Source organism: Anarhichas minor, unplaced genomic scaffold (assembly GCF_050575085.1).
Source record: "Anarhichas minor isolate MPS153535 unplaced genomic scaffold, ASM5057508v1 ptg000045l, whole genome shotgun sequence".
Lineage (NCBI taxonomy): Eukaryota > Metazoa > Chordata > Actinopteri > Perciformes > Anarhichadidae > Anarhichas > Anarhichas minor.
Genome location: NW_027466491.1, coordinates 9,011,842 through 9,039,309, shown reverse-complemented (window position 1 = coordinate 9,039,309; position 27,468 = coordinate 9,011,842). Strand labels below are relative to the sequence as shown.

Here is a 27,468-nt window from a genome sequence, read left to right as displayed (position 1 = left end):
GCCGGGGATGCACGGCCCCAAGTCAGCGGCTAATGACACCGACAAAGAAACTGATGTGGATCTGTCACATCAGCAGATAACTCAACCGCTCTAAAAGTTACCAGTTCCAGAGTCAGTGTATTTTTTAAACCTTACAGTCAGACAGCTCTGTGCTTTGACAAATTAATCAATCACCAGCATTTTATGCTGTATTTATGCTTATGTACAGATTTTACAGAGACAAGACATCAAACTTTATTGGTGAGCCTTTAAAATTTGGAGAAAGAATTCCACAAGCGTGAAGCATCGACATTGGTATTCCTCAGTCATCAGTATTTATTGTGAGGAAAGACAGATACAGGGCTGAAAAGCATGAAGGTTCTGTAAGAGGTTTATTTTCTCCATATATTTTACAAATAGAAGCACAAACATTCATCGACTCTCGACGACACAACAGTGTCTGAAGTACTTTGAATAGCTATAGGTAATGGAAACGAAGATCTCGTCCATTTATCTGCAAAGAAAGAAGAATAAAAGAAAGTTAAGAAAGTGAACACACAGCACTTTAAACTTGGATGGGACAAGATGAACCTCTGGAGATACTCTAAAACCTAAAGGGCATCTAGACTGTTCTATCAAAGAATGAATGGTACACAAAACATTACAGTCTTCTCTACAGTGTTACCTCTGTTAAAACAAGCCTCAGGTTCTGAGTTCAGCAGAGAATGAGGAGGAGAATTAGTCACACAAGGTGATGGATATTGGACATTATAAAAAGACATGCATAGGTGAGAGAGCATCTTCTGCAGGACAGAGAATAACTCTCAAAAGGCGAATGATGGAGGAATATAATGATGGAGGAATATAATGAAAGAGGGTGAGAGTCGCTGGGGGAAAATCTGTGAAAGTGAAAAGACTTACAGAGCAGCAGCTCCAGAGATGATCTCAATGAGCTCCTTGGTGATGACGGCCTGTCTGGTACGGTTGAAGGTGAGCGTCAGCTTGTCAATCATCTCAGCTGAAGGGACGGGAGACAAACACGTCAGTCGATGTCGAAATGTTAAACTTTACTTCAGAAGAGGAAAATCTAACGCAGCCCTGAACGTGTGTGTGAAAAGTGATGACATAATCCACGAGAAGACAAGTGAACACATCAAACTAACACTGAATACAGGACCAAACACTACACCTGAATAATGGACGTTTCAAAATATAAAAATGAAACATGAAAACTGTTGTCACAACAAGTTGGACACAAATCTAACCGGAATGCCTGTGATCGGTTCTGTGCAGGCCGGGCTCATCTCGAACAAGCCTATAAATACATAAGCTCGGCACTGTGGCAATGACCAAGAACATGTCACATAAATTGGCACTTGGCTGCTCGCAAACACTGCAGGTGAGTATCGGTACCTCTATTCTCTCATGATGGTATAAATCAGCTCCCCACGGCCATCGGTGTGTGAATGAGCATTAGATCAGATCCTTGTACAGCAGCCTCGGCCATCAGCGTATGAAAGTGTGTGTGAACGGGTTAAACGTTGACATCTAGCGTAAAGCACTTTGAGCGGTCGGAAGACTGGAAAGGCTAAATAAATGCATTTACTTTCAGTCGATAACTTCATTTTAGATCCAATTCTTTCTCATGAGAGATGTATAGCAACAGCACACTCCTGAAAGAAGGGAATGTAAAATGTGTTCTTACAGGCGTTCTTGCTGGCGTTGTCCATAGCGGTCATCCTGGCACTCTGCTCAGCGGTGGTGGACTCCTTCATGGCCATGTAGAGGAGGTTGACCAGAGCAAACTCCTGGTAGTTCCTCAGCACATCAGCATCAATGTCATCATAGACGCCCATGCTCTCTGTCGTGGGAGGAACACGAGATGTTCAGTATCTCTCTGTAAGAGACACCCGAGGATCTGTGCAAACATTTTGGTTCTTTACAACAACACTATACCTGCGTTAGCAATCGTCTCTAAGGAAAACACCGGCTTCTTCTCCGTCTTGTATGAGATAACAGACCTGCATCAGAGAAACAGATTAATTTTAATGATCGAGACGACGTCGTGTTTTTTGCTCATGCCACATGGAAAAAGTAAAAACTGAGCAGCTTACTTGAACCTGTTGAAGATGATGGTGCCCTGGTCAAACTCATATCCACAGTCAAGCAGCTCGCTGGCGACGATTGAAGCGTCACCGAAGCTCGGGGGCTTGCGGCCAATTTCCTTACAGTTCAGAATGATGTGTTGTTTATGAGTTCTGATCAGGAACAGAGGGTGTTATTGGTACAGTAACTCAATCATCACCTGAACACTTATTCTAAACTACAAGTCATCTAATTAGCAACTTAGTTAGTTATTCTAAACCTAACACAAGACTATAAATATCACAAAATTTCTGCCGCAAATAAACAGCAACATCAGTGAACCTGTGTCTTTCATTAAATGTTATAATTATATCAATGTTTCCATTCGTACCTTTGCAGGATGCCTCTCAGCTTGTCTCCCACATTGATCACCATGACCTCCTTGCCAGCGCCGGTCAGGACGGCGACCTCGGCCTTAATGGCCTTGGCCACATTGGAGTGGATGGCACCACAGAGTCCACGGTCGGAAGACACGCCAACGATCAAGTGCTTGGCGGTCTTGTCCTCCGGCGCTTGGATGTCGGCCTTCTCGTAGAGGGCTGGAGAGCAGAGAGGAAACGGTGGAAACTTAGACCCGTGTCAAAACATTTAAAAAAACACATAAAAATAATACAGAGGGAGAGACAACAAGACAGGTGTACATACCCAGAGCACTGGCGCCGTACACTCTGGCTGGCTTCAGCTGCCTCTCAGCACGAGCATACTTGGCAGCAGCCACCATTTTCATGGACTTTGTGATTTTCTGGATGTTCTTGATGGACTTCAACCGGATGGTGACTAAAGAAAAGAAAAGGACATTACTAAGTCTGACAACTGATGATACAAATGTGGTTAAAGGCATATTAAACTACATTCACCTGTGTGGCAACTTGATGCTTTATTACTGGCAAACAGTCACACTTTACTGAGAGATGACCTTTTGTGAATCACTAAGATCGGCTGTTATTAAGTTGTTGGGTTTTAAATGGTTTGTTCTTCAGTTGCCGGCATAATCACCTTCAACCAAAATAGACCACAGAGGGAGCGACCTAGTTAAGATAGTTTTATCTGTAATCTATTATTTTGCATGTAAAACATTGCAATGGTTTAATAAAATTATATTAAAACCATGTTTTGAAGACTCTAAAAACTTGTAAACTAATGTATTTTAGCAGAGACCATTTTGCATCTGGTGTGTTATTAGTGTGAGTTTATGGTCTGCAACAGGTTGTTATGCTGTTGTCTTTGCATATTAAGAGGCTAGTATGCTAAAGTACTTACTGTCCTTCAAGGTAGCCATGTTCCTGACCTGCCCACTGTGGAAAGAAATACTGCATGTAAGCTTCAGCTGCAAGCATTGTCAACACGTTACAGCATTAATAACAAAGCCTAACATTAACAGCAGCTAATGTCACGTTAGCATTGACTCATTTTAACTTAAAACATTCACTTTGTTTGCTAGCTAGCGCTGCAAGTGTGCTAGCATCAGTTAGCTTAGTAGCTGCTTTGACAGTTAGCCCTAGCAAGCTATATCTCTATTACTGTGTTGGACAATGTAGTTAAAATCATTTTAAATCATTCATTGGTTAAATGTTTACTCTCTTCACTGGTTTCTCGCACAATGTCAGATTGTTTAAGCTAGTAAGCTAAGCTAGCATTAGCTTGTCTGAACTCAGAGACACACCGCTGTCATTCATTAGCCGCGGCCTCCACGTTAGCACGTCCTTGCATTCAATAACTGCACGTTTTACAGACTACAAGTTACACATTTACTCTAATCAAATATCACATGATGTGCATACAAATAACATACAAGTAAATATTGCTGTGGAAGTATTTAAATGCGTTTGACTTTACCATTGTGGGGAGAACACCAACGCGCTGGTCCTGGCGAACATGGTTACTGCTATGAAGGTCAGACACGCACGACTGCGCAGGCGCAAACTAAAGGCAAAATGGACGAATGATGCGTTCAGGAGCTCCCAAATATGTCGTTAAGAGTGAGATCCACAACGCATGAACGAAGCCGTAATGTCTCGCACTTAAATTAATGAAAGAAGTCTTCAGATATTTTACTGAAGTTAAAAGAAGCAATACTCCCAGTGCAGAAATACTATGTTACAAGTAAAAGTCCTGTTTTAAAAATTGTACTATTGTCCAAATGTATTAGCATTAAAGTATTCGCACTATGTCCACCTCACATGTATATGTACAGTAACAATTTTTTAATGAAGTAATGGTTTAAGTATGTTATATTGTTGGTACGTATTTTATTTTTTACTCCTTATTTGTTAAGTATTGTATTTTTGTTTGCTGTTTTACTGAATATTGTGTTAAATCCGAAGCTTAAGACAAGTGCTTGAATGCAGCTACAGTTCTCGCGTGATTAAAGCTTTCGCGCGAGATTATGACATGCGGAAACGGTTTACGTTAGCAGCTAGTGGTTGTTCATGGTGTAGCCGGGATTCGAGGAGACTTTTCCCTCACTTTAAGCGTTATAAATAAACACGTAGCGGGTGTTTTGTGTTTGTTGTTGCTCGTCATAATGGGGAAAGCTGATTTTCTCTCCCCGAAGGCGATAGCCAACCGGATAAAATCAAAAGGGCTCCAGAAGCTGAGATGGTATTGTCAGATGTGTCAAAAACAATGCCGAGATGAGGTGAGATGGTCGGTTAAATCCGTCTGATTTAGTGTATTTCATTTTATTTTTTTTAACTTATTTGTCTTTTCTAGAATGGCTTCAAATGTCACTGCATGGCCGAGTCCCACCAGAGGCAGCTGCTGCTGGCCTCAGAGGACCCAAACAAGTTCATGGACTACTTCTCTGAGTAAGTTCCGTTATGGCTCATAAATAAATCACGTAAAGTGGAGTTCTTCAGATGGAAGAGTTCATTAATGTTTCATTTCCTCCCAGTGAGTTCAAAAACGACTTCATTGAGCTGCTCAGCAGACGTTTCGGTGAGTCCTGATTCCACACACACACATCCAGATGTTTTGCTCTACAGCAGCTGTGTCATGAAGTTGTTTTTCTTCCTCTACCTGCAGGGACCAAGCGAGTGCACAACAACATCATTTACAATGAATACATCAGCCACAGAGAGCACGTGCACATGAACTCCACGCAGTGGGAGACGCTCACCGACTTCACCAAGTGGCTGGGCAGAGAAGGTAAAGTGTCTTAATACAGCTGCACACCTTTTAGTTCTACACCCCACAACGAAACATTTAGGAGAGGAGCTTCTGTCCTCAAACAGATGTGCAACAGCTTCTGTATTTGCAGAGTAGACAGATGTGGGAGCACTGGAATGACAATATTAAGTAAATAAAGTACATAACATAGGTAAATATTAACCGTGGGGTCAGAGATCAGTCTCGATATCACCATCATTTGATTTATATTTTAAAAAATTCTCGCTCATGTGATTGGTTGAAAATGGAGGAGACAACATTTACATTTCTGTTATTTGTAAATATATAAATTTAACCATCAGACACAATGTTCAGAAACCAGTTACTGCTACATCATGTTATATGTGTAAGAATCGGCTGAATGTTGCTGCTAGGTTTCTGCAAGGTGGACGAGACCCCTAAAGGCTGGTACGTCCAGTACATCGACCGCGACCCGGAGACCATCCGCCGCCAAGAGGAGCAGGCGAGGAAGAAGAAGCAGGACCTGGACGACGAGGAGAGGAGCGCCAAGTTCATCGAGGAGCAGGTCCGCAGAGGCCGCGACGGCAAAGAGATAGAGGTGAGTGCTGGCAGCACGGACTTCAGCCTCGCACGTGCTCAGTAGATCAATAGATTCAAAGTCAAAATATGTTGTTCCTGTATTTTATTTTGTAGGAAAATCCAGTTTTCACAGAGCTGAAACGTGAGAGTGAAGAAGAAAAAGGTTTGTTTTTTTTGCTTCGTTTTGTGATCCGTCACATTTCCCTGGTTTCTTTCCACTCACCCTCACCTGTTTTCCTGCAGTTGCTTTCAACATGGGCGCCTCTTCATCCGTCGCCGGGCCTTCCAAATCGAGGTACAGACGTCTTGGCACGTTGCTAATTGTGCCGGCTAATTATCAAGCAAGTATAATTTAATCGTGTCGCGTCTCCCTGTAGCTCTGCTCTGGGTGCTAGTGCCCTCAAAGCAGCAGCAGCAGCGTCCTCCACCAAGAGGAAAGACACCAGTTCAGACACCCGGAGCGAGAAGAAGAAGAAATCTGCTCTGGAGGAGATCATGGAGGTAGAGAAGATGATGTTTTTGTCCTCTTACGCTTCTCTGCATTCAGTCTGTACTCACCCCGGTTTGCGATGCATCTCGTTTAGATGGAGGAGAAGAAGAGGAAGAAGCAGTCGGTCAGAACAGATTACTGGCTGCAGCCCAACATTGTGGTGAAAGTCGTCACCAAGCGACTGGGAGAGAAGTACCACAAGAAGAAGGCCGTCATCATGGTAATGACGCTGAGCAGCTGACGGCGTGTTTATGCGTTGTGTTGGAGACGTGTGTCGCTGAAAGCCGTGTTTTATTTTCTCGTAGGAGGTGCGAGACAAATATGGAGCCGTGGTGAAGATGATCGACTCCGGAGACAAACTGAAACTGGACCAGAATCATGTGGAGACGGTGATACCTGCACCAGGTGAACCACCGGAACGCTTTAAAAGTCGCTCTACAGATTGTTACTGAACGTAGCGCTGATCGACGGTGGGAACATCTTGTACCTCAGCTGCATCTTTCTATCCTCCTCAGCTTCTTGTTGTCAAACTTCCTGCAGGTAAACGTGTTTTGATCCTGAACGGTCCGCACAGAGACACGGAGGCTCTGCTGGAGGGAATAGACGAGAAGAACTTCAGCGCAACACTCACGCTCGAGTCTGTAAGTGTATCCAGAGGCTCCTCCCACATCTGTACCTGTCACGTGTTAGTCTTTGGTTTATTATCTAGATGCTAAGTGTAGAAAATCTGTTTTTACTGAACATAAAATGAGAAAACAACCCTTTAATCACCCGTCAGTTAGTGGTGAACTTGATCTTAATACTCTGTATTCACACCACGTTAGACAGAAGAGTGTTCAGCTTTCCTCCCGCGTGAGAATAAACTTCAAAAAGTCCCGAAAATACAACTTGGACTAAAATATTTGATAACACAAATGCTGATTAACGCGGCTCAGCGGGCGGAAGTGACGGTTCTGGAGATCGTTTTAACATCTTCTGACTACATTCTTGGTGAAGAATCTATACAATGTGAGACTCGAGTTGTAAGAACTTGCATTAGAGTTATTTTTCGTCATTAAAGTCTCACCTTCTCTCGTCTTCAGGGTCAACAGAAGGGGAAGAGAGTGGACGTCGCCTATGAGGATTTCTCAAAACTGGCCTGAACCGACAACCTTCCCGTTTCGAACCTCAGGGACTCTACTGTGTCAGAGTTCATTTTACCCCCCGAGCTGTCGCCTGTACATAAACGCATCGTCATCCCGGGCAGTGCGTTCCCAGGGAGTCATCACAGAGGAGCAACGTGTTCAATTTGTTTTTTATTTTGTATTAATATTCAAGTTGATCATGTACATTTGTCATGTACAGATGTACATTTTGTCCAAATAAACTCAATGAAAAAATGATTCCGGTGTTCTTTTGGAAAACAATTAGAAGAGAAACTTGAAAAATAAAATGGATACATGAACACCAGTGGGAGAGTTGTGTTCCCATCTTTCTTCTGGCTCCTGTGTTTCCCGCTCTTTTAAATGAATGTGATACGTGAACGTGTCTCAGAGCGTCGGCAGGGAGCTGTTGAGATTTGGGACGATGTAGTCGGTGTAGTGGCCGTCGATGAAGCCCTTCCCGCTGTTGTGTATGAACCAGCAGTAGACGCTGGAGCCGCGTCTCTCATCGTGCCTGTAGTCCTTCTGCCAACCCCTAAAACACACGAGTTCATGGTTTAAATCAGAGACATGTTTGGATGTTTGATATCTTTCATATGAGTCTAAACGTATACCTGGTGACGAGCAGCTTGTTGCCCTTCACCTCCATGGTGGCCTCCTTCTTCAGAGGGTCGACTCCCTCGTGCACGTCGTACACGCTCACCTCAGGCTCTCTGGAGAACTGCCCTGAAGACAAGAGATCACACATATCGTTCAGCTCTAAATAAAACAGCTAAAAGGGACATTTTGGACCTGCGTGTCAGATAAAACAAGCGTGTTATTGGCTACGATTTGCCGGTTTCACAAAGTCAAGTAAGACAGTCTCTAACTCCTGTTTTATAGACACCTAAAAATAATCAATACTAGTAAAAGTGTACTAAGTATGAAGATTATTTTGAATGCTTTAGCTTGCCCTGAAAGAGCCCTTTCAGACGGGGAACTGAAGCCGTTACCTCTCTTCAAAGCCTCAAGATTATATTAACAAAAACAGTCATTTTACCTCGGAGAACACATGAGTTGCTGGTCTGGTGGCTTTAAAGAGAGATAACATCTTCAGTTCTCTGACAGAAAGGTAAAGAAGTGAAAATATTCTAAATATAGTGTACATTTAAACTGATATTTATTATTTTTAGGTGACTAAAATACGTCCACAGCAGTACATTGCTTTGCTCCCGTGCTGGTTCTCCCTTTAAATTGGCTCTTAAGAGTACTTTTTATAATATTTTCATACTTGTACTAGTTTGTCAGATGAATATTACTGCAGCAGCTGTAAAGTAACACCAGTCTATGTGCCTTAAGGTGCAGTAACACTAGTGGCCACTTGATGCTGGCTCCAAAAATCCAACTACACTGGTCTTGGTTCATCATTTTTTCATGCCGAATGACTTATTTCCAAGAAATCTCTGGTAAACACGAGATTTAAAGAGGTGCTTTTGTGTGATATCATTTTATAGTATATATGTTTTCCCAAATTTAGATAAAATCGGTCCAGCCGCTGATGAAGACGTCCTCCCTTTGGGGGCCTCTGGGTGACTTCGTCCATGTTTTTCTACAGCGTGAGGCTTGATGTCTGACTCACAGTAAAGGTCTGTAGCTGTGAGTGTTTCGTACCTATGAGCCCGTGGACCAGAGGGGAGTACCGGTTGTCGTTGGGGATGTAGACGCCGAGGAAGTCCACATTGACGGGGTTTTTCTTCCACACGCGGTGAAGTAGCACCATCACCTCGATGTCATTATTTATGAAGATGGAAACATGAGAGTTCTTCACAATGGAGATCCTCACACTGAAACAAAGAGAGAATATTTTAAAAATCAGCTTGTTGTTGAGGCAGACGCTGTAAATAAAGTGTGTGGCGGTTTACCCGTCCTGCGTGATCCCAGCCGTGGCGCCCCAGGTGAAGGAGTGGTTGTTCTGGCTGTCGGTGAAGGCGATGCTGTCGGTGTCGACGGTCACGCCGACTCCGTCCGGTTGGTAGTAGACTGAGATGGCGCCGAAGTAGGTGCTCAGTTTGCTTTTGATCGCCTGCTTGGAGCCGACCAGCTGACCGTTCACCACCAAGCCTTTAGGACGGGAGTTCCAATGTCACAGATGCGTCAAAACCGAAGCTCAAAATATGAAAAGTTGGTATTTATCATCGAGGTTAAAGTCAGGTTCGTTGAAAGTTGCAGCAAAACAGACGAGTGAAACATTATTGAGCATCCTTTGTCATCCGATACCCAAGTTTGTATGTATTGTACTACGTTTAGTACCTGTTCCACTGTCAGACACCAGGTTGAGAATGTGTCCAGGTGTGGAGTCGATGTTGAAGCAGACGTCCATGTTTCCTCTGGGCAGGTGGACGATGAAGTGAGGGTCGTTGTCCACTGAAGGACAAACACATCGAGCAACGTTTTAACATTTTACACTGCAGCTGGAAGAGTACTCGTGACTTTAAGGAAGAAATCAGAAGTATGTCTGTGTGTGTGTGTGTGTGTGTGTGTGTGTGTGTGTGTGTGTGTGTGTGTGTGTGTGTGTGTGTTACCTAAGTTGACGCGCTGAGGCAGGCTCACCTCCAAGGTGCCCTTCACAACCTCTTTCGGGGGGGCCAAGGTGGTCATCTGGACCCAGGGTGGAGCATCGTAGGTCAAATACGACGGAGACGAACCCTTGGACACAGAGCCGCCTCCTCCTACTCCTGAGCCTACATACACATGACATATTTAAAGTTAACGCAGGAGTCGTTTTGATCAGCATCGTCATTACGGACTCCATTAGGAACATTAAGTTGAATATTTTATTAACCTTTCTGGTCAGATGAAGATCCAATCAAAAATCTAATCTTGCTCAAATCTGTCCTGTCCATGTCCTAGCCCTCTATCTCCGGCCTATTTCCAGTCTCTACACTTTAAAAAAATAAGGTTTAGACATCAATCAACACCATAGAAGGTATATAAACCCATTGGTTTGTGACCTGCAGTTTTGAATCCTTGAGCGTGGCATTTTGGCCACCGCCATCTTGTTTTTTTGCAACCAGTGAACAGAAGTGACCATATTTGGACACCGTGCTATAGACCTGTCATTTACAGTAAGCCCCGCCCTAAAGCATCCCCTGCTTTATGGTCTGTGTGACTCTAAATGGACCATAATGTACTAAATGAACATCATGCTGTATTGAAGAAGACTTGAAACTAGAGATTGAGACCATAAACTCATGTTTACAATGTTTACTGAGGTAATAAATCAAGAGAGAAGTAGAGTCATTTTCTCATAGACTTCTATACAACCAGAGGAGTCGCCCCCTGGTGGACACTAGAGAGAATACAGGTTGCCGCCTGATCAACACTAAAACGGCGCATCTTCTGTCGGGCACCTGAGCAGCAGCCTTGCTTGGGGTCCCTCGGCGAGTCGGCCAGCAGCCTCTCCCTGCCGTCCTCGCTCTCCACCAGCAGAGCGGTGAGAGGAGTGACGAACTGATGCTCCACGGCCAGCGCCATGATCTTCTGGGTGATCTTCCTCTTCTTGGCAGCCGTGGGAGCCAGAGACCTGCGGGAGAGAAACACTGCAGCTGTCAAATACTGACCAGATTACCATCATGCTTCCACACTTTTAGTCTACTGGAAGGTTCTTGGACCCAGTAACCATGTTTCCTATGAACTTTTATGATTGAATTGTCATCTGTAGGCCTGATTTTGACCCTAATGTTTCTTGTTTCTTGATTTCTTTTTTTTACTAAATCCTGTTGGTGAATTCAGGACCTTCCTACCACCCTGCCATGTTTTCATGTTTCAACAGTCCTCCATCCCTCGGTGTGCTCATGATCCTCTCACCTTTCAGCGAGCAGCTGTTTGACGGTGATGTAGGCCCACATTTGTCTGGCGAAGCCCGTGAACGAGTGCTGCTGCTTGGCCAGCTCCGTGTCCAGCTCCGCGAAGTCCCCCTCCGTCTCCAGGGTGAGGTCCAGGCGGGCCTGCAGGACGAGATGGGACAGAGGACACTGGTAGCACCATTCCCTTCCCTTGAACCCCTCAAAGCCTGCATTTTGTTTTTACTCACAGCAAACGCGGTGGTGAAGCTGGTCAGGGTGTTGCTCTCGGACGGCAGCACCTTCCCGGCCACCACCAGCTCTGAGCCGCTGAAGTATTTGTCGAAGCTGTTCCGGGTGACGTCCGACACCGTGTCGTCTGGGAACTGGATGGTGATCCTCCTCAGCAGAGGAGAGGAGACCTGGCTGTAAAAGGCCTGCAGGGCGAAGAGGAGGGGATGTAGAAGATGCTGATCTTTAAGGGGCATAAAGGAACTAAACCCTGATCTCGCTAAGCACATCAACATGTCTTCATGGTATTTTCACACGAAAATTACCTTTTCATATGTAACAATTAAACATGTGAAAGTAATGCATACGATATATTGTAAATCATAAGATGACGTCAGCTCGGTTTTATCATGGCTGCATGTAGACCAAGACTTAATCTTAATCTTTTCTCTTAGTTTTTACTGTTCTGCACTTAAAATACAACATATTCCATCTTTGCAAAATATAATAAAGAACAAATGATGCATGAAGCTAATTCCTCTTTCAGGAAGAGAACAAAGATGTTTTATGATCTTAGTGACGTAGAGGTGTTTTGCCGGAGGTGAAGTTCTCCCCCCGGTCGTCGTACCCGTATCTGTTCTGCAGCGTCATGGTTGGCGTAGATCCTCTGAGCCATGCCCCTGTTCTCCATGGCGATGCGCTCCAGGAAGTCGTAGTCCACATCGAAGCCCATGCCCAGCGAGAAGAGAGAGAACTCCTCCCTCATCACCCGCTTCACATTCTTCTGGATGGTACTCAGCTTGATCTCACCTGCAAGAAATCAGCATCTTACTGAGACAGTTCCATGTTTTTTTCACTTTTTTAAAATCAGTGCATTCTTTCTCCCGGTGTGAAACCAAGCAGCTGGATCAGTCCGTCTTACCCACAGTGGGGTCCCCATCAGACACCAGGATGATCATGGAGACGGAGCGAGGGTCGATGATCCCCTGGTTGGACGCCTTCACCAGCGTCTGGACCGCTCTCATCAGCGCCTCGTTGATGTTGGTACCTGGAGACAGTAAAGTAGAGTCATAAACACACAGAGCAGCCTCATCAGAACAATCAAATACTCGATTAAAGAATAATATTCTCTCTCACCTCCGTTGGGTTTGATGTCCTCGATGTATTTCTTGGCATCTGCGACCTGAATGGAGGAGCCGGGGACCAGATCCTCTCTCCAGCAGCGCACGTTGTGGTTGAAGTCGATGATGTTGAACTGATCATCTATGGTCAGGTCGTCCAAAATAGCCTTCATGGCCGCCACCGTCTGTGAGAGAGGTCAGCGATTAAATGCACTCTGCAGAATGACCACAGGGGGGCAGCGTTTCACGAAGAGAGTGGTGAAGAATTATTCCAATGTCCCCCCCTTGGGCCTTAAACCCTGGACCCTCAGGGACTAAAGTGCACAGAACTCTTTGTAAACAAACCACCTACTTGCTTCATCTTGACTCCCCACATGGATCCACTGACGTCAATGACAAACACGATGTTTTTAGGAAGAGGAGAGAGGTTGGAGGGAGCGAAGAAGTGGACAAAGTGGCCGTCTGACACCTGGAAGACAACGCAAAATGAAAACAGTTTCTAGCCTCACGCGATGTTAAAGTTAATTAATGAGGCTTTAGACAGTAGATGTTGACACCTGCAGTTCCCCGGCATTGCCGTCTCTCGTCACGTCATATTTGACGATCAAGGCGCCGTCTATAGCGCTGTCGGTGCAGTTGACACACTTTCTCTGCTGCTGCAGGTTTGGCTTGAAGACGATATGAGCCTGGGGACAAAGACACAGTTCATGAAACAAACCGTCAAACCTTCTGACACATTAAAGTAAAAACTCTGTATTATTGTCTCTGCCAAGAAAGCGTATGATTTCAATTGAATGTGTCTCACCTTGTCTTTGGACAATGTAACTTTGATGAGCTCTTCAAACTGCTCTCCGAGGGAGTTCACCGCTTGCACCGTGGAGATTCCCTTCGGCTCAAAGATGTACACGTCCACCTGGAGAGATTCTGGGTTTAGCTGACGATCGGTGGTTGACACAGAGGCAAACACATGGATTCATCCTGTTATCCTAACCTGGAACTGTGGCACCAGCCTCCCGGGCTGCAGGTAGAGCAAGTGCTCGTAGGAGCCCAGCCTCCTCTGCATCATCTCCTGGTAGTGGAGCTCGAACTCGATGTTGCTGCCTGGAGGCACGTGGACTTCCATCTTAAACGTCTCCATGTCCTGGGAGTTGGCCCTGTAAAGCAGAAAACATCTTACAGTGACGCTGGTGAGCTCCATAGAGGATTGAGCTCCAAGAGGGCCGATCCGGTACCTGACGATGCCCGCCGCCTTGCCTCTGGCTCTGGCCTGGGCGTACAGGTTCCTGGCCACCGTCTTCTCCTTCACCGAGCCCACGAATATGACCCCGTTCACGTTCCTGCAACACAGACAGTGACGAGTCAAAGCTCTCTCTATAAGAGGCCGCGTGGGACGCTGTGAAAGCGGGACTCACATGGTGAAGTTGGTGATGAAAGCTCGCTTGGGGATCTGGACGTTGAAGCCGATGCTCTGGGACTTGGAGCCCGAGTTGACCACCGAGCTCCTGACGGTGGTGTGGGAGAAGCGCGACGTGATGCGGCTCTCCACCTTGTAGCTCTTGACGGTGACGTCATCTCCGCGGACGGCCTGTGAGGGGGCAAAGACAGAAGAAGAAGAAGTGATTCTCTTAGAATTCTTTCCTGTTTCTGACCTGGACGTCTCTTAATTATCAGCCGTGATGTTTTTTTACAGGTGTGTTGAGATCAAAATGAAGCTGGCAAAGAGGCCACTGCCCCCCTCCCACACCACTTTACACCCCTGGCCTGATTTGGCGTCGCAGCTTTTGTGATCCCATATCAAGATTGTTTCTTTTAGACTTTGTTATCTTTTCTGATATAAGACTTAATGTGATTTTTGCCAGACTTTCTCCCCACATATCTTAATATTGAAGAGATGTCTTTGTCTCACTTATTTCCTACTGTGCACCACAAACAACTAAAGATCTCTTTATATCTTCTCTTAAGTTTGTTTAAATTTAGAAAATGTTATGACAATATCAAACTATTTTATTCTGCATCTACTTGTATCAAGACTTGATTGACATTATGACCCTAAGAACAGGTGAATGTTATAGATGCCCTGTGGAACATTTCTTATACACTTCCCCTAAATGTGATAAAACCACAAAATAATAAACCAACTGATTTGATTTGTTGGGAAGAGAAAGACTGAATGAGAGCAGGATCGGTGCAGAACAAAGTCAATAACCCGTCAGTCATGAGAATCTCTTCAAACAGCAGCATATTGACTATTAGATAAGGTTAAACTCTGTCACAGTGGACAACAAACAGGGAGTCATACCTCAAAGTCTTCCTGCTCCTCCCTGGTCAATATCGCTCTCTGAAACACACAAACACGTCAGCTTCATACGGTCTTAATCTGCTCTCTGAGAGAAGATTATACATTTAAAAAGCCGCCGTTATTAAGAAACAGATGACAGGATTCAAATCAGGATCCGTTGGTTCGTTTTTGATGATGCCTTGTTCATTTCTGTGTAATCAGTAACATGCTGCCCTCCGTGGATCGATGACGCTGTTATTGCAACACCAACGAGAAAATGTTAAGCAAATAAGAAATGTCAGTTTGTTCCGAAGGAGATCTCACCTTGTGTCTCTCCCGATGATCCCGTAGATCTGACTAGAGGCAGAGAGAACAAGAAAATACAATCAATATCGTTTCCTTTGTTCAATTCTAAATTGACTGTAAAAGATTTAATTAAAAAACTAAAACATCCACAAGAAAGCTTGTTGTAACATTGATGAAAATTCATCATGCAGAATTTGCGCAGTAGGATTTATAAGATTTATTCTGCACGATTCAGAGAGTAGAGAAAATAAATGAACCTTCTGCTGTACAAAGATGAGTTTTAACGGCCCACGGTCAGGGCAAGAATTTAGATTTCATTTGAAAAATTCAAATATACACAAAAAAATCTCAAATGACGAGAATTCGCTGAAAAAATATACTTTTTCTCTTTGAATTGAGTCTCAATTTAACTTGTAAAAATCCTAAAATCACATAAAAACCAATGATATGAAAAAGGAAGTGATGTCCTCTTGACAGTCATTAGGGACAAACGACCACCAACACATGCAACATCTGTTCATAAATGTATATTTTAGCTTTCTTTCAATTTATAAATCAAAACAAATACTTTAAGATTGATATTAGTCTAAAGAATGGTTGCTAACACCCTCCGACTCACCCTCTCGTCCTCCCATTCTCCGTCTATCACAAACTCAAAGCAGCGGCCCTGCTGGAGGAGCAGGAGCCCCAGAAGAGGCAGCAGCAGACGCCTCATGTTTCCAGGCCTGTAGGATCAAACACAAACACCCTCACACACACACACACACATATAAATAAGAATAAACGGCGTTGGGAGACAGACGGTCCTTCTGCAGTGAGCCTCGAGGAGACACAGCCGAGCTGGAAACTGAAGGTTAAAATCCACTGAACTGATCAACTCCCAGTCCCGGTCAATATTTGTTGTGTTTCATGTCAAACCAGAGACGACAAGGACACTGTGTAACTTGACCTGCAGTGTGTAAATAAAACAGATTTGACTCATTCTCAGAGATTTCATGTCAAACTGATATAAAAGTGACAAACTGACCGGTATGGTGCACTTTGGGTCAAATATCTTTGTGGTGCGTTTCTGACATGAAGGTGGCAGCTTTTTTAAACATTACAAAGGCAAAGAGATGAACTTTTTTAAAGCACATTTCTATAGTTTACAAGAGAAAGATGTTATGTTGCAATGTGCCCACAAGATGGCACCAGAGTAGATCTAACAGCAGAAGCATTTCTGTCTCCTCGTTCACGTTGTAATTCTATATAAAAGTGGATGTTTTTACAGTCACTTAGATTTTGATTAAATGTTTTATTTCTAGGGAAATAATAGATTTGGAATTATGGGGAATTTTGTTTTCATCGTTATTGAAAAAACAATAATCTAATGCAAATAGTGAATGAATAAATATTATATAGATATAATATAATATTATAAGAGACAACGAAGGTCTCCGAACTCCAGCTTCTGAGTTGTGTTTACATCATTTAGAAGAAGCATTCTTCTGCAGAACGTTAACAAAATCATAAATGGAGGTTTTCCATTGTAGTACTTCTTCAATCAGCACATGCACGTCCTTCTAAACAGGCTTTATAGTATGTACTGTATGTCCATGCTCCTCCTCGAGTGGTGATTGTGAAATAAAGAAATTGTCTCCCCATCTCTGCCTTTCCCGAAACCATCTAATGTCTATACTCTATAAAAATGAATTAAAACACTCAACGCTAAAGATATAGAATGCATCAAACTCGCCTATTAAAACACAGCATTTCAAACATTGGGGTCATTTTGAGCTAACAAGGTTCCTGTCCGCCCCCTAGTGGTGATTACAAGTAGCGCATGTGGGAGAGCTTCAAATAGATTTCTCTCTTTGACCATGATGGTGTGAATAACATACAAGTGATTAACATAGAAAATACACTAATATCAGACGCCTTCACTTTATACTTCTACTAGATTTAAATTATTTCGGGGTTTAACTCGTAGGCTACTTGATTCCGACACCCCCTGAAGGCAGCAGCCCAAATTGCCCCTCATCTAGGAGAGGAACTGAAAGCACCGCGTCTCTCTCCTCCAGATGGGTGGGCGTATTTTCTCCTCCACCCCGCGTCCACTCTCTGATCCGGTCACTCTGATCCGGACACACGGAGACGCGCCGCGCGCTGGAGAATAACGTCCCATTCATCTTTTTAAGTTTTACCGGAGAAGGACTGCAAGATGCTGCTGCTGACTTTACTGCTATGCTTCAGCCCGAGTGTACTCGGACAACTGGAGGAATCCCAGTTTGGAGATGACATTGATTCCGAGCTCGCAGACTTTGAATTAGACATTGTAAGACGTTTAGAAGTGTGTTGTACATTCTGGTGTTTGGATTTCCATATCTGACTCCTTTTCTTTTGCACATACAGGCACCACGCAGAGTCCCACGACAGGTGAAAACTATACTCAGCAAGGTAAAGTCACATTTAACTTTTAAATTTGAATCTACGTTCTTCACATGTAGAGGCTAAAGGAGAAAGTATGGTTTAAGTAAAACTTTTAAATATGTGTTAAAATTAAATTTGTTTAAAATGAAGAATAAAATGAAGGTCCTATCTTCGTCTGGCGTCTTAGATACTTTGGCACATTAACAACATTTGGGTGCATTTTAATCTGCCGCTACTCTGAGACTTCGGGAGTTTATGGTGAACTGACCTCCCTGGCATTAAGAACACATTTGATGAAATAGATCTTTATACTTTTTAAAAGTCACCCAGAACGCATGACCTAGTTTCTGTTCTTCAGGATCGTCTATTGTCGCCCTAAACTCGTGCGCTTTGTTTGGGCGTGACGCACATGAGATCCGCTAAGCGCGCAGATGTGCCAGAGTCTCTGTAATGCACTGGATCTGAGCTCATGGGAACAAATTCCGTTTGGTTGTTGTAACTATGTGGAAATCCAGGCTTTCTTGTGAGGAGATAGCTTTGCTAATCAAAAATAAAATGGGGGGGGGTAGTTACGCGCAGCAGTGCCGCGTAAAATCGTGCCAAATTAGCGTTTACAACTGATCTAGAATTCAGCTGATATCTTGGTGTGGGTGGTTCTGCAGTGATTGCGTTTGAACGTTACCTCTGCAGGAGACCAAGCCTCACATCCAGGAGCTCTCCATCAAGACCACCATCATCTCCCGCTACGCCTTCACCGCGGTGCACTGCGCCATGCTCAACCGGCACTCCGCCGCTGCAGAGGGCGTCTTCCAGTTCCCCGCTGGTGCCTACGTCTCCAACTTCACCATGTAAGAGTCACCTCACAGATAGTGGAGCTATAATCATAATAACATGGTCAAAGGATTATTAGGATCAAAGGGGTTTTACATAAGTGCATGGGAACCTTTGTATCTCCTCAGTGGGTTCAGAATATGAGAATATACTTTCAACATGTTAAAACATAAAACTCAGAGAAAATGATTCAATGAGAAGATACAACAGTGACTCCAAACCTTGTTGACTCTTTTGTTGTTGTGACACTTCATCACCTTCAAAAAAGGAGAATAGATTCACAGAAAATATTTAAATCTTTATTTTTTATCCTTAGAACTAAAATACAAAATAGCATCATTCTGTCTGACTGACTGGGAGGATTTATGATGTTTCTGCTGCCATGGAGATGATAGGAGACAAAAAAGGGTGGAAACGTTTAAGCTGCTGTTAAAACACACACACACACACACACACACACACACGCACACACACACACAGTGACCAGAGTTCATCCCCGTGCACCCATAAAAAGGTAACAAGAGGACCCCCCTCTCCCCTAAAAAAAACCCTGTCTTTTTGTGTGAGGGCACCCTGTTGAAACGTGACAATGGGTGGTCCTGAATATTTAGCGGGCGCTCTAATCCTCCACCTTTGACCCCCCGTGAACCAGGATCATTGGAGGGCGTGTCTACCAGAGCGAGGTCATGCCGAAGGCAAAGAGGGTCAAGCAGGACAACGGCAAGGCCCGGAATAAAGAGTCAGGTGATGCAAGGTAAGAGGACCTGAGAGTCTGTGTGTGGCTCCTCCTAATCACCTCTAATGCTCCTATTTCTGCAAGTGAAACCTCAACTAAACAGCTACAAACAGAGAGAGTGTGATGAAGGAGATCATTTATCCGTCGTGTGAATCTGTGACCCCGAGAGGTGACATGTGGAAGGAGTGACGTCCCGTTTCCAAGCTGTCAGATGAAAAGTGACATTTCATTAAATGAGATTTGGTGACTCACTGACTCCGCTGTTAAAGAGCAGAGCAGAGGGAGGAAGATGTCATGCTCCAGTACTGACATTAAAGTGACCTTTTTCTCTCCTCCTCTCTCCTCTCCAGTCCTGAGGAGGTCGAGGTGTTCAGGATGGCGGCCAGCATCCCGGGTCGGAACCGTGCCGTGTTCCTGCTGACCTATGAGGAGCTCCTGCAGCGGCGGCTGGGACGCTACGAGCTCGTGACCAGCCTGCGGCCGCTGCAGCTGGTCAGCCGCCTCAGCCTGGATGTCACCATCGTGGACCACTCGCCCGTCACGGACCTCCAGGTGCTGCCGCTCCGCAACGGCCGGAGCACCAACACCGCTAACGGGCCCAACGCACCCAAGACTCCAGGTTTACAGATACATCTTATTATTCTGTTCATTTTATCACATATCTTTGTGGTTTGTCATTCTTAGTTTGCTTTGTTTTTCTCTACTTCTGTTATTTTGAACACGCTGCTACTTGTTCCAGAGTTTTGTTCTTGAGCCTGTCAAAACACAAACACACTTCCCGTCTTTGTGCCGTCAGCCAAGACCGAGCCTCCCGTCACCACCGCGATCAAAATCGAAAAGAACGTCTGCAGGATCACCTTCAGCCCCAACATCGTCCAGCAGGCCAAGATCACCACCAACGGCATCCTGGGAGACTTTGTGATCCGCTACGACGTGCAGAGAGACATGGGGATCGGAGACATTCAGGTATCGAAACAGAGAAGGATAATGAAAAGCAGACTGAAACATTTTCATATTTTGCAAGTGTGCACACATATTTCCCATCCAGCGATACGCACTATACACACTCATCCACCCACCTGTTAGTGATTCATTTCTCTGGTTGCCTGCCACTGCAGTCTCTCCGCTGCCAAACTTCTTCTCTCTCTCTCTCTCTCCTCTCTTTCTCTCTCTTCAGAACCAAACTACGTTTTGCTCAAAACTCACTGCCTGTAAAACTTCTTTCTTTCCCAGGTTTTAAACGGCCATTTCGTGCACTACTTTGCTCCTAAAGACCTGCCAGTTGTGCCCAAGAATGTGGTGTTTGTGATCGACACCAGCGCCTCCATGTTGGGGACGAAGATCAGACAGGTAAAGCAGCACACTCAGGGGATATCTAGAAATCTGTTAAGTCAAGTCTAAGCTGCAGGAATATGCAATATATTAAGGACATTCTTAATGCAGTCAGTATATCTGAGTTATCTACGTTCACACAGGACTCGAACATCGGTCTCCTACGCAGACTTTGTCGTTCTTTATACTACGTCACCTGACTTCCTCTTTTGCACCCGTCATAATTACTGTAGCCGCCTAACATTAAAGGCAAATACGGGTCGTGATCAGACTGTATATAAGAAGGGGTGTGTCAGAGAAAATTCTGGCTTCGCATGCAAAGCAATTGACCCTGATTTTAAGCAGAATTTCAATGCCTGTATTGGATCAGAAACCTGACCCCCCACCTCCTCACTCCCACACTGGAATATCAATATCAGACCTTTCTCCTCCATCTGCAATAGCACGATAATCCCCCTCGGCCAGACTCAGAGCTGATCTCTGCAGCTGCCTTGAGTGCAGAAACAGAGGAGAGGAAAAACAGATTTTCAGTGAGAAAAGAAAAGTGGAAACATACAACACAAGGCCGTGCTGTGAGGGAGGAAGGTCAACGTCTATGGGGTAATGGAACTTTCTAGACAACAGCATCCTCGACCCCTCGACCCCATTACCCCACCCATCGTGGGCTGCAGGAACAGAACAACAAGTGTGCTTTGATGTGGCTCCACAATAGACTGTTTCAGTGTGGTTCAGTCTGTGGTTCTGACTCCTGATGTATACGGCCAGTATAGACATCTATAAACCCCCCAGAGCCTAATTATATATCGCACCCACGCTCAGGGCAGCAGAGATACTGACATGGTGAAAAAGCAGGAAGAAGTCTTTGTACTTTTGCTCGTCTAATTTCTTACACAGACACATTCTAAGCAAATTAGAAGGCCGTCAAAAGACGTCACCCGTTGGTTTGGGAACTGTTGGTTGGTTTAGAAGCCTCTAGTTTGGTGTTTTGGTCGTCGCCATCTTGGCTTTGCAACCAGGGAACGGAAGTGACCATATTTGGGCGGCGGAGGAGTGACAGAGAGATGCAACAAACTGAACCGAAACTATAACCTCCTTGGCGGAGGGGATACTGGTTAAAAGGGTAAAATGCTGAATCATCGGCAAACAGACAAAACTCTACGTATCAAACGTTCCACAAAAATCCCATTTCTTCAGAGTAAAATCAAACTAATGTTGGCTAAAATATAATTTTCTTGGAGAAAACTGCTATTTTCTCCAGAAATTACGCTTGCAAGTTTGCAATGCAATGATTACACAGTCTGTGTTTTGTAAATAATATATAAAAACTTACGGAACCCATTCAAATCCACTAAATAAATTTAAACATGCAGGATCAAAGTCAAGCTACGAAAAAAAGGGCGTTTTTAGTTTCCAAAAAGCTGATGGATCGACATAAAACATGTTCAGATTAACTAGGTCTCTGACCTTTTAAACACTGTTTTGAGTGTAGTTTTCACAACTATTGACCCCACCCTCCTGGGCCTGATTCATGGGTGGAGGGTGCGTGTGATCACAACATCACAGCTGGTCAGAGGACTGGGCTTCTGGGTCACGGTTTTGTTTCAGCTCTAGTGTTATGATACAATAAGCACGGCTGCACCACAGAGACCATGACCACGTTCTGTGTCCAGCATTCTCTTGGCGCAAGAGTTTTCACATTTGTCTGTGTTAACCCTAGTCTTGTTTTCTAAGTGAAATTACTTTATTTCTCTCCGTTTCTCAGACTAAAGACGCTCTGTTCACCATTCTGAGGGATCTGCGACCCGGCGATCGCTTTAACTTCATCAGCTTCTCCAACAGGATCAAAGTTTGGCAGCCGAATCGCCTCGTACCGGTGACGCCCCTTAACGTCAGAGACGCCAAGAAGTTTATTTTCATGCTGATGCCCACTGGAGGTGAGGCATTGTTACCCTTTTGGCACGTCTTCTTCACAGTTCCTATATTTTGATAGAGAAATATGATTTGGTTCGATTGAATAACTTTTTAAGAGTTGTCAATAACAATTGCTTAACTTGAAGTGACTCTGGTGCAACACGTATGCATGGTTCAGTGAAGACTTTAAGTGCATATGAGAACATATTTATGGTTTATCCTCTTCACTGCAGGGACAAATATCGATGGTGCCATCCGGACCGGCTCCACTCTGCTCGGTGATTACCTCTTGAGCCCCGACGCCAGCCCGAACAGCGTCTCCCTCATTATATTCCTGACGGACGGACGGCCCACGGTCGGGGAGATCCGGTCCACCGCGATCCTCGGGAACACCCGCTCAGCCGTGCAAGAGAAGTTCTGCATCTTCACCATCGGGCTTGGGAACGACGTGGATTACCGGCTGCTGGAGCGCATGGCTCTGGAAAACTGTGGGATGATGAGACGCATCCACGAGGACGCCGACGCCAGCGCTATGCTCAAAGGGTAAGAGAGTATATGTTGATGGAATACTTCTTCCAAAAGGCTTGAAACTGGCCTCAGACTGGCTTAACAGTGTGGTCTGGAAGTGGGTCTAAAGGCATTTTCAAACGTGTCTCTTATTTAGTCCATTTAAGATTTACATCTGACAACAGAAATGAGGAAAGGTGGCTTGAGGCCAGAAGTCCCTTTTTCTGACTCTAAGTCATCTAGACGATAAATTATTGAGAAAAAATACACGTTATGGCCACCATATGGGATGTTACATCTACTGGTTCCTCTATGTAGATTCAAATATTTCATAGAATATCATCATTTTCTTTTGTCTCCATGTTTGATCCCTACGTTTGCATTTGCCAGAAATTACTCGCTAATCAAACAAGATTTTCCCGTAAAACACCTTCTACACATTAGCCGTTTCAAACATGACATAAGAAAAGACTAAGAATCCCTAATTTATAAGAAGATATCATTGATTATTACTTTTAATACCCTTCCACATGTGTATAATCCAGCTGTTATTAAGCAATTAGCTCTCCTTAATCCCTCCCCTCTTCCCCTTTGACGCGTCCGTCCATCTCTCATCAAGCTACGAGGGAACGCAGAGCGCAAATGTGACGGTGCTGACAACAGTCCTCTTTAATAAACTTCAACATGGCACAGCCACAGACTACAACAGCCACCCTTTCTCTCTCACACAATTTTTTTTTTCTTATCCTTTACACACAACCCTCTTCTCTCTTCCGCACTCGGACACACAAGATGTTTGTTCAGTGGAGCAGGAATGCGTGTGTGTGCGCGTGTGCGTTGTGAAACCTGCATCTGAGTTTGTACGTGAGGGCTAACAGATAGACTTCGTCCGGCTTGAACAAACACGCTGGTTAAGAGGTGAGGAGGTTTACGGCGGCGCGATAACAAGGACAGAACATAGGACTTGTACACACACACACGCACAAACACATTCGCAACCTTTGCTTTACATACACTCCTTTATGAATGTGTGCACAAACTCTGAAGTGGGGTTGAATTAGCTTTGAGAGGTTAGACAAGCAGGTTTATGGCCAGAAGGTGGCCTCTGTTTGAAGAAGCATGACATTTGATGAAACCTGTAATAACACGCTCAACAACTGATGTGCCCTTGAGCAAAGGCACTGAACAGGTTACTGATTGATGATCAACAGAGAAGAATAGGCATATGTCAAGTTTGGGTACTGCGAGAATAATGTGTAAAAGTAAGCAATGAGGAATAAGGCAACCCGTTCTCACTCCACACTCGGTGCCCCTGCCCCAGCCGTAGATGCAACAACATTTCGAGGCAATTTTCGAGCTCATGTTGTTGTGGAAGGCGACGACAAACGACTTATTTTGCCGGTATGAATTCGAGATGTCTCCTCGTTCCTTTTCTAGGTTCTACGATGAGATAGGAACTCCTCTGCTGTCGGACATACGGATCAACTACACCGAGGACTCCGTCCAGTACGTCACCCAGCATCTGTTCACCAACTACTTCAACGGCTCTGAGATCGTCATCGCCGGCAAGCTGTCCAACAACAGCGCAGAATCTCTCCACGTCCAGGTGACGGCCAGCAACAACGACAAGAGCATTGTCCTGGAGACCGACGTCCCGCTGCGGCACCGACAGATGGAGACTGAGAAACACGTGAAGGCGGCCACGGCGGCGATGGCGGCCGGAGCTAAGACTCCAGGGTCAGGGGTCGCACAGGGATTAGGAGTCGCTTTGAGTTTGATAGCGGACGACTTTGTGGAACGCCTGTGGGGTTTCCTGAGCGTCAAGGATGGGCTACGATCGCGGCTGCGCAGCCAAACCAGCAGGGAGAGGGAGGACCACATCCAGCAGGCCACCAATCTGTCTCTGACCTACCACTTCCTCACCCCGCTCACCAACCTGGTGGTGGAGAAGCCCGAGGTCCTGGCTGACGGCACCATGGCTCCGGCGCCCACCACCCCCCCATCGGCTGGCGACGCTGTGTCAACTGCCAATGAGCTGCCAGACGACGCAGAGGACGGAAAGCCACAGAAATCCAACGGGAAGCCAGGAAGCCAGACTTCCTCTCTGAGCAACATGATTGGTGAGGTTGTGCCTCCTAGATTAGGTTAACAAGGGTGTCTGAAAAGTCCGTCAGGTCCAAAATTTCCGCCAAAAATACTGCAAATTAATAAACTTCTTCTGCTGATAAAAAGGGAGATCTGAGAAGTTTTTCTGTGACACTTCAAGCCATTTAACTGTGTCACCTTTGGAAGCCATTGTAACTCCAAGCTAACTACAGCTATTGACGTCTAACAATCATCAAGCATCAAACAATGGCCGCCCTCTGACTCAATGCAGTAGATAAATATTCTCTTCCTCGCAGGTAAAGTTGAGAGACGACCAGCCAAGAAATCCATCACCTTCTCCAAAACATCAGGTGATTCCACATTCTCTCTCACGTAAACATTTGTATATTTTTCCGTGGCCTGTTTCATCTGATAGCATCCGAAAACCTATATACCGCGAGCACATATGCAGTGGCTACAAGACTCCGAAAGACTTGAAAGAGACGAGAGGGGGAATGTACAGTACACACTCTCTCTACACTCTGTGTGTGGGCGGCCTGTAATTTGGATGTTCGTCAGACAGTCTGAGGGAACAGTCCTCTGAACATGACCTGAAAAGAAACCCGCAGGGTCCAATTGAAATACCGACACAAGTGGCACTTTAAAAAACACACACCGTGGTCGAATGGGAGCCGAGTCGAGGGGTGAGAAGTTTGCGTTAGAGTAAAGAGAGGGACCCCATCAGAGGCCGTTAGTGAGGGCTAATGACCCCGTCATTACTGTTGCTCTCTATTCATCTCAGCCAGGTTCTCACAAGTCTGAGGAGACACCAGCTCAAAGGTATATAAACCGTCTCATGAAATCAGATCTGAGACACAAACAGATCTGAGAAACATTGACAAATTAAAGACAGCTACTGATCAGGTTTCTTAAGAGGTTTGGAGAGTTTTAAGGTTTCATTCATCACAACGTGTAAAATTAACTAGTTTTCTTTGTAAGCTAGAGAGCCAAAGTCCCACCTGTCTCCTTTTCAGCACCTGTAACTAGATGAGTATTCTCAAACATGTTCCTGAGGGTTTCTGGCCATTTCAAATCTAAGTGTGTATTTTAACTGAATTTGAATTACACCGAGCTCTTAAAAACATCACTTGAAGCAATCTATTTTCAAGCCTGTTTCTTTTAAATAATGTAACTTTCCTCTCTCTCTCTCCTAACCTTTAAACTACCTCAGCGGATGGTGACCCCCACTTTGTGGTGGAGTTCCCGCTCAGTAAACTGACCGTGTGCTTCAACATCAACGGTGAGCCTGGACACATCCTGCGCTTGGTGTCCGACCACAAGTACTCTGGTAAGAAAAAAACAACCTTATTTCAAGTCAAGATCCACATAATTTATGCTTCGGGTTGGTTATTTATGCCACTTGTCTCCAGGTGTGACAGTAAACGGTAAGCTAATCGGCGCCGCGGCTCCACCCGGTAGCCACAAGCAGCAGCGGACCTACTTCAGCACCATCACCATCGTGGTGGATCAGCCCAGGCGCGCCTACATCGAGGTGACGCCTAAGAAAGTCATCCTGGACGGGCGGGACAGAATGGTGCTGCCCTGCCACTCCACGGTCGCCGTCGACAGCGGCGCTCTGTCGGTGTCCGTCGCGGGAAAGTCCAACGTGACCGTGACGGTCGGAGGGAACATCGTGTTTGTGATCCTGCTGCATCAGTACAAGAATCCGGCCCCCTACCAGAGAGACCACCTGGGGTTCTACATCGGTAACAGCAAGGGGCTGTCGCACAACTGCCACGGCCTGCTGGGTAGGTTTTTAATGAGGGCTTGGAGGGTTAATTACATAAAAACAGAGGTGTGGAGTCACAAACGGCCCCATTTCTGACGACCTAACATCAACACAAAAAGCTAGAGTTACTGGCTGGCCTTCGAAGACTTAACAGAGACTAAAATAACGTTGCTTCGTGTCTACTTTCAGGTCAGTTCCTGTATGAGGAAGTGGGACTGGCAGAGCTTCCGGCACAAGGAGACATGAAGCCGTCGTCCGTCCTGAAGGTGAAGGAGCGCTCGGTGCCGGTGGTTCAGAAGAGCAGGAGGATCTACAGCGGGACTCAGAGCGTGGACTGCTGGTTCGCCCGCAACAACGCAGCCAAGCTGATAGACGGACAGTACGAGGACTATTTGACGTCGCACATGTTCGACACGGGGGACCGGCCACACGGGACCAACAGAGTGTGATCCCACGAACTGAAGCATTTATGGGACTCATTGTACTCTGCATCCATATCACGTCCCAGCAGACGTTTCCAAAAGACAAAACTTCACATTTCAGTTTTCTTTTGCTCTCTTTTGAATATATTTTTGTATCATTTCTAATGAAAATTAAATGTTTTTATTATATTATGTGTATTATTTTTTGCAATCATATTGTAACTG

At 45.1% G+C, this 27,468-nt stretch overlaps 4 protein-coding genes across 7 annotated transcripts; 2 read left to right on the top strand and 2 right to left on the bottom strand.

Annotated features, from left to right (window-relative positions):
* Positions 1 to 354: 354 nt before the first annotated feature.
* On the bottom strand, positions 355 to 4,048 carry atp5f1c (ATP synthase F1 subunit gamma). 2 transcript variants are annotated; one of them, XM_076111785.1, is made up of 9 exons: positions 3,961 to 4,048; positions 3,385 to 3,419; positions 2,770 to 2,901; positions 2,456 to 2,663; positions 2,094 to 2,237; positions 1,936 to 2,000; positions 1,685 to 1,840; positions 901 to 997; positions 355 to 493 (listed from the first exon to the last, which is right to left on the bottom strand). In XM_076111785.1, exons 1-9 carry the CDS (start codon positions 3,999 to 4,001, stop codon positions 490 to 492), a joined length of 882 nt encoding a protein of 293 aa, XP_075967900.1. In that variant the 5' UTR covers positions 4,002 to 4,048; the 3' UTR covers positions 355 to 489. The 2 variants fall into 2 exon arrangements, with proteins under 2 accessions (XP_075967900.1, XP_075967901.1); XM_076111786.1 differs by lacking the exon at positions 355 to 493 and having other exon boundaries at positions 897 to 997.
* A 459-nt stretch (positions 4,049 to 4,507) lies between these two features.
* kin (Kin17 DNA and RNA binding protein) lies at positions 4,508 to 7,704 on the top strand. 2 transcript variants are annotated; one of them, XM_076111328.1, is made up of 12 exons: positions 4,511 to 4,762; positions 4,837 to 4,931; positions 5,018 to 5,061; positions 5,149 to 5,271; positions 5,667 to 5,851; positions 5,947 to 5,995; positions 6,076 to 6,127; positions 6,210 to 6,333; positions 6,417 to 6,542; positions 6,628 to 6,727; positions 6,863 to 6,963; positions 7,405 to 7,704. In XM_076111328.1, exons 1-12 carry the CDS (start codon positions 4,649 to 4,651, stop codon positions 7,462 to 7,464), a joined length of 1,173 nt encoding a protein of 390 aa, XP_075967443.1. In that variant the 5' UTR covers positions 4,511 to 4,648; the 3' UTR covers positions 7,465 to 7,704. The 2 variants fall into 2 exon arrangements, with proteins under 2 accessions (XP_075967444.1, XP_075967443.1); XM_076111329.1 differs by lacking the exon at positions 7,405 to 7,704 and having other exon boundaries at positions 4,508 to 4,762; positions 6,838 to 6,963.
* On the bottom strand, positions 7,605 to 18,497 carry itih2 (inter-alpha-trypsin inhibitor heavy chain 2). Of its 2 annotated transcripts, none has more exons than XM_076111319.1 (22): positions 18,313 to 18,497; positions 15,841 to 15,969; positions 15,240 to 15,272; positions 14,937 to 14,975; positions 14,050 to 14,222; positions 13,870 to 13,974; positions 13,629 to 13,791; positions 13,443 to 13,550; positions 13,195 to 13,323; positions 12,990 to 13,106; positions 12,654 to 12,822; positions 12,439 to 12,564; positions 12,145 to 12,326; positions 11,537 to 11,722; positions 11,311 to 11,450; positions 10,854 to 11,026; positions 10,026 to 10,184; positions 9,754 to 9,867; positions 9,366 to 9,564; positions 9,115 to 9,287; positions 8,079 to 8,190; positions 7,605 to 7,999 (listed from the first exon to the last, which is right to left on the bottom strand). In XM_076111319.1, exons 2-22 carry the CDS (start codon positions 15,934 to 15,936, stop codon positions 7,852 to 7,854), a joined length of 2,844 nt encoding a protein of 947 aa, XP_075967434.1. In that variant the 5' UTR covers positions 15,937 to 15,969; positions 18,313 to 18,497; the 3' UTR covers positions 7,605 to 7,851. The 2 variants fall into 2 exon arrangements, with proteins under 2 accessions (XP_075967434.1, XP_075967436.1); XM_076111321.1 differs by having other exon boundaries at positions 15,841 to 15,946.
* Positions 17,422 to 27,270, top strand: itih5 (inter-alpha-trypsin inhibitor heavy chain 5). Its single transcript, XM_076111326.1, has 14 exons — positions 17,422 to 17,535; positions 17,613 to 17,657; positions 18,321 to 18,478; positions 19,114 to 19,215; positions 19,548 to 19,816; positions 19,994 to 20,163; positions 20,431 to 20,547; positions 22,292 to 22,463; positions 22,674 to 22,983; positions 24,385 to 25,067; positions 25,350 to 25,403; positions 26,264 to 26,380; positions 26,463 to 26,840; positions 27,011 to 27,270. The coding sequence occupies exons 1-14, from the start codon at positions 17,422 to 17,424 to the stop codon at positions 27,268 to 27,270; spliced, it is 2,949 nt and encodes a 982-aa protein (XP_075967441.1).
* The last annotated feature ends 198 nt before the right edge of the window (positions 27,271 to 27,468 follow it).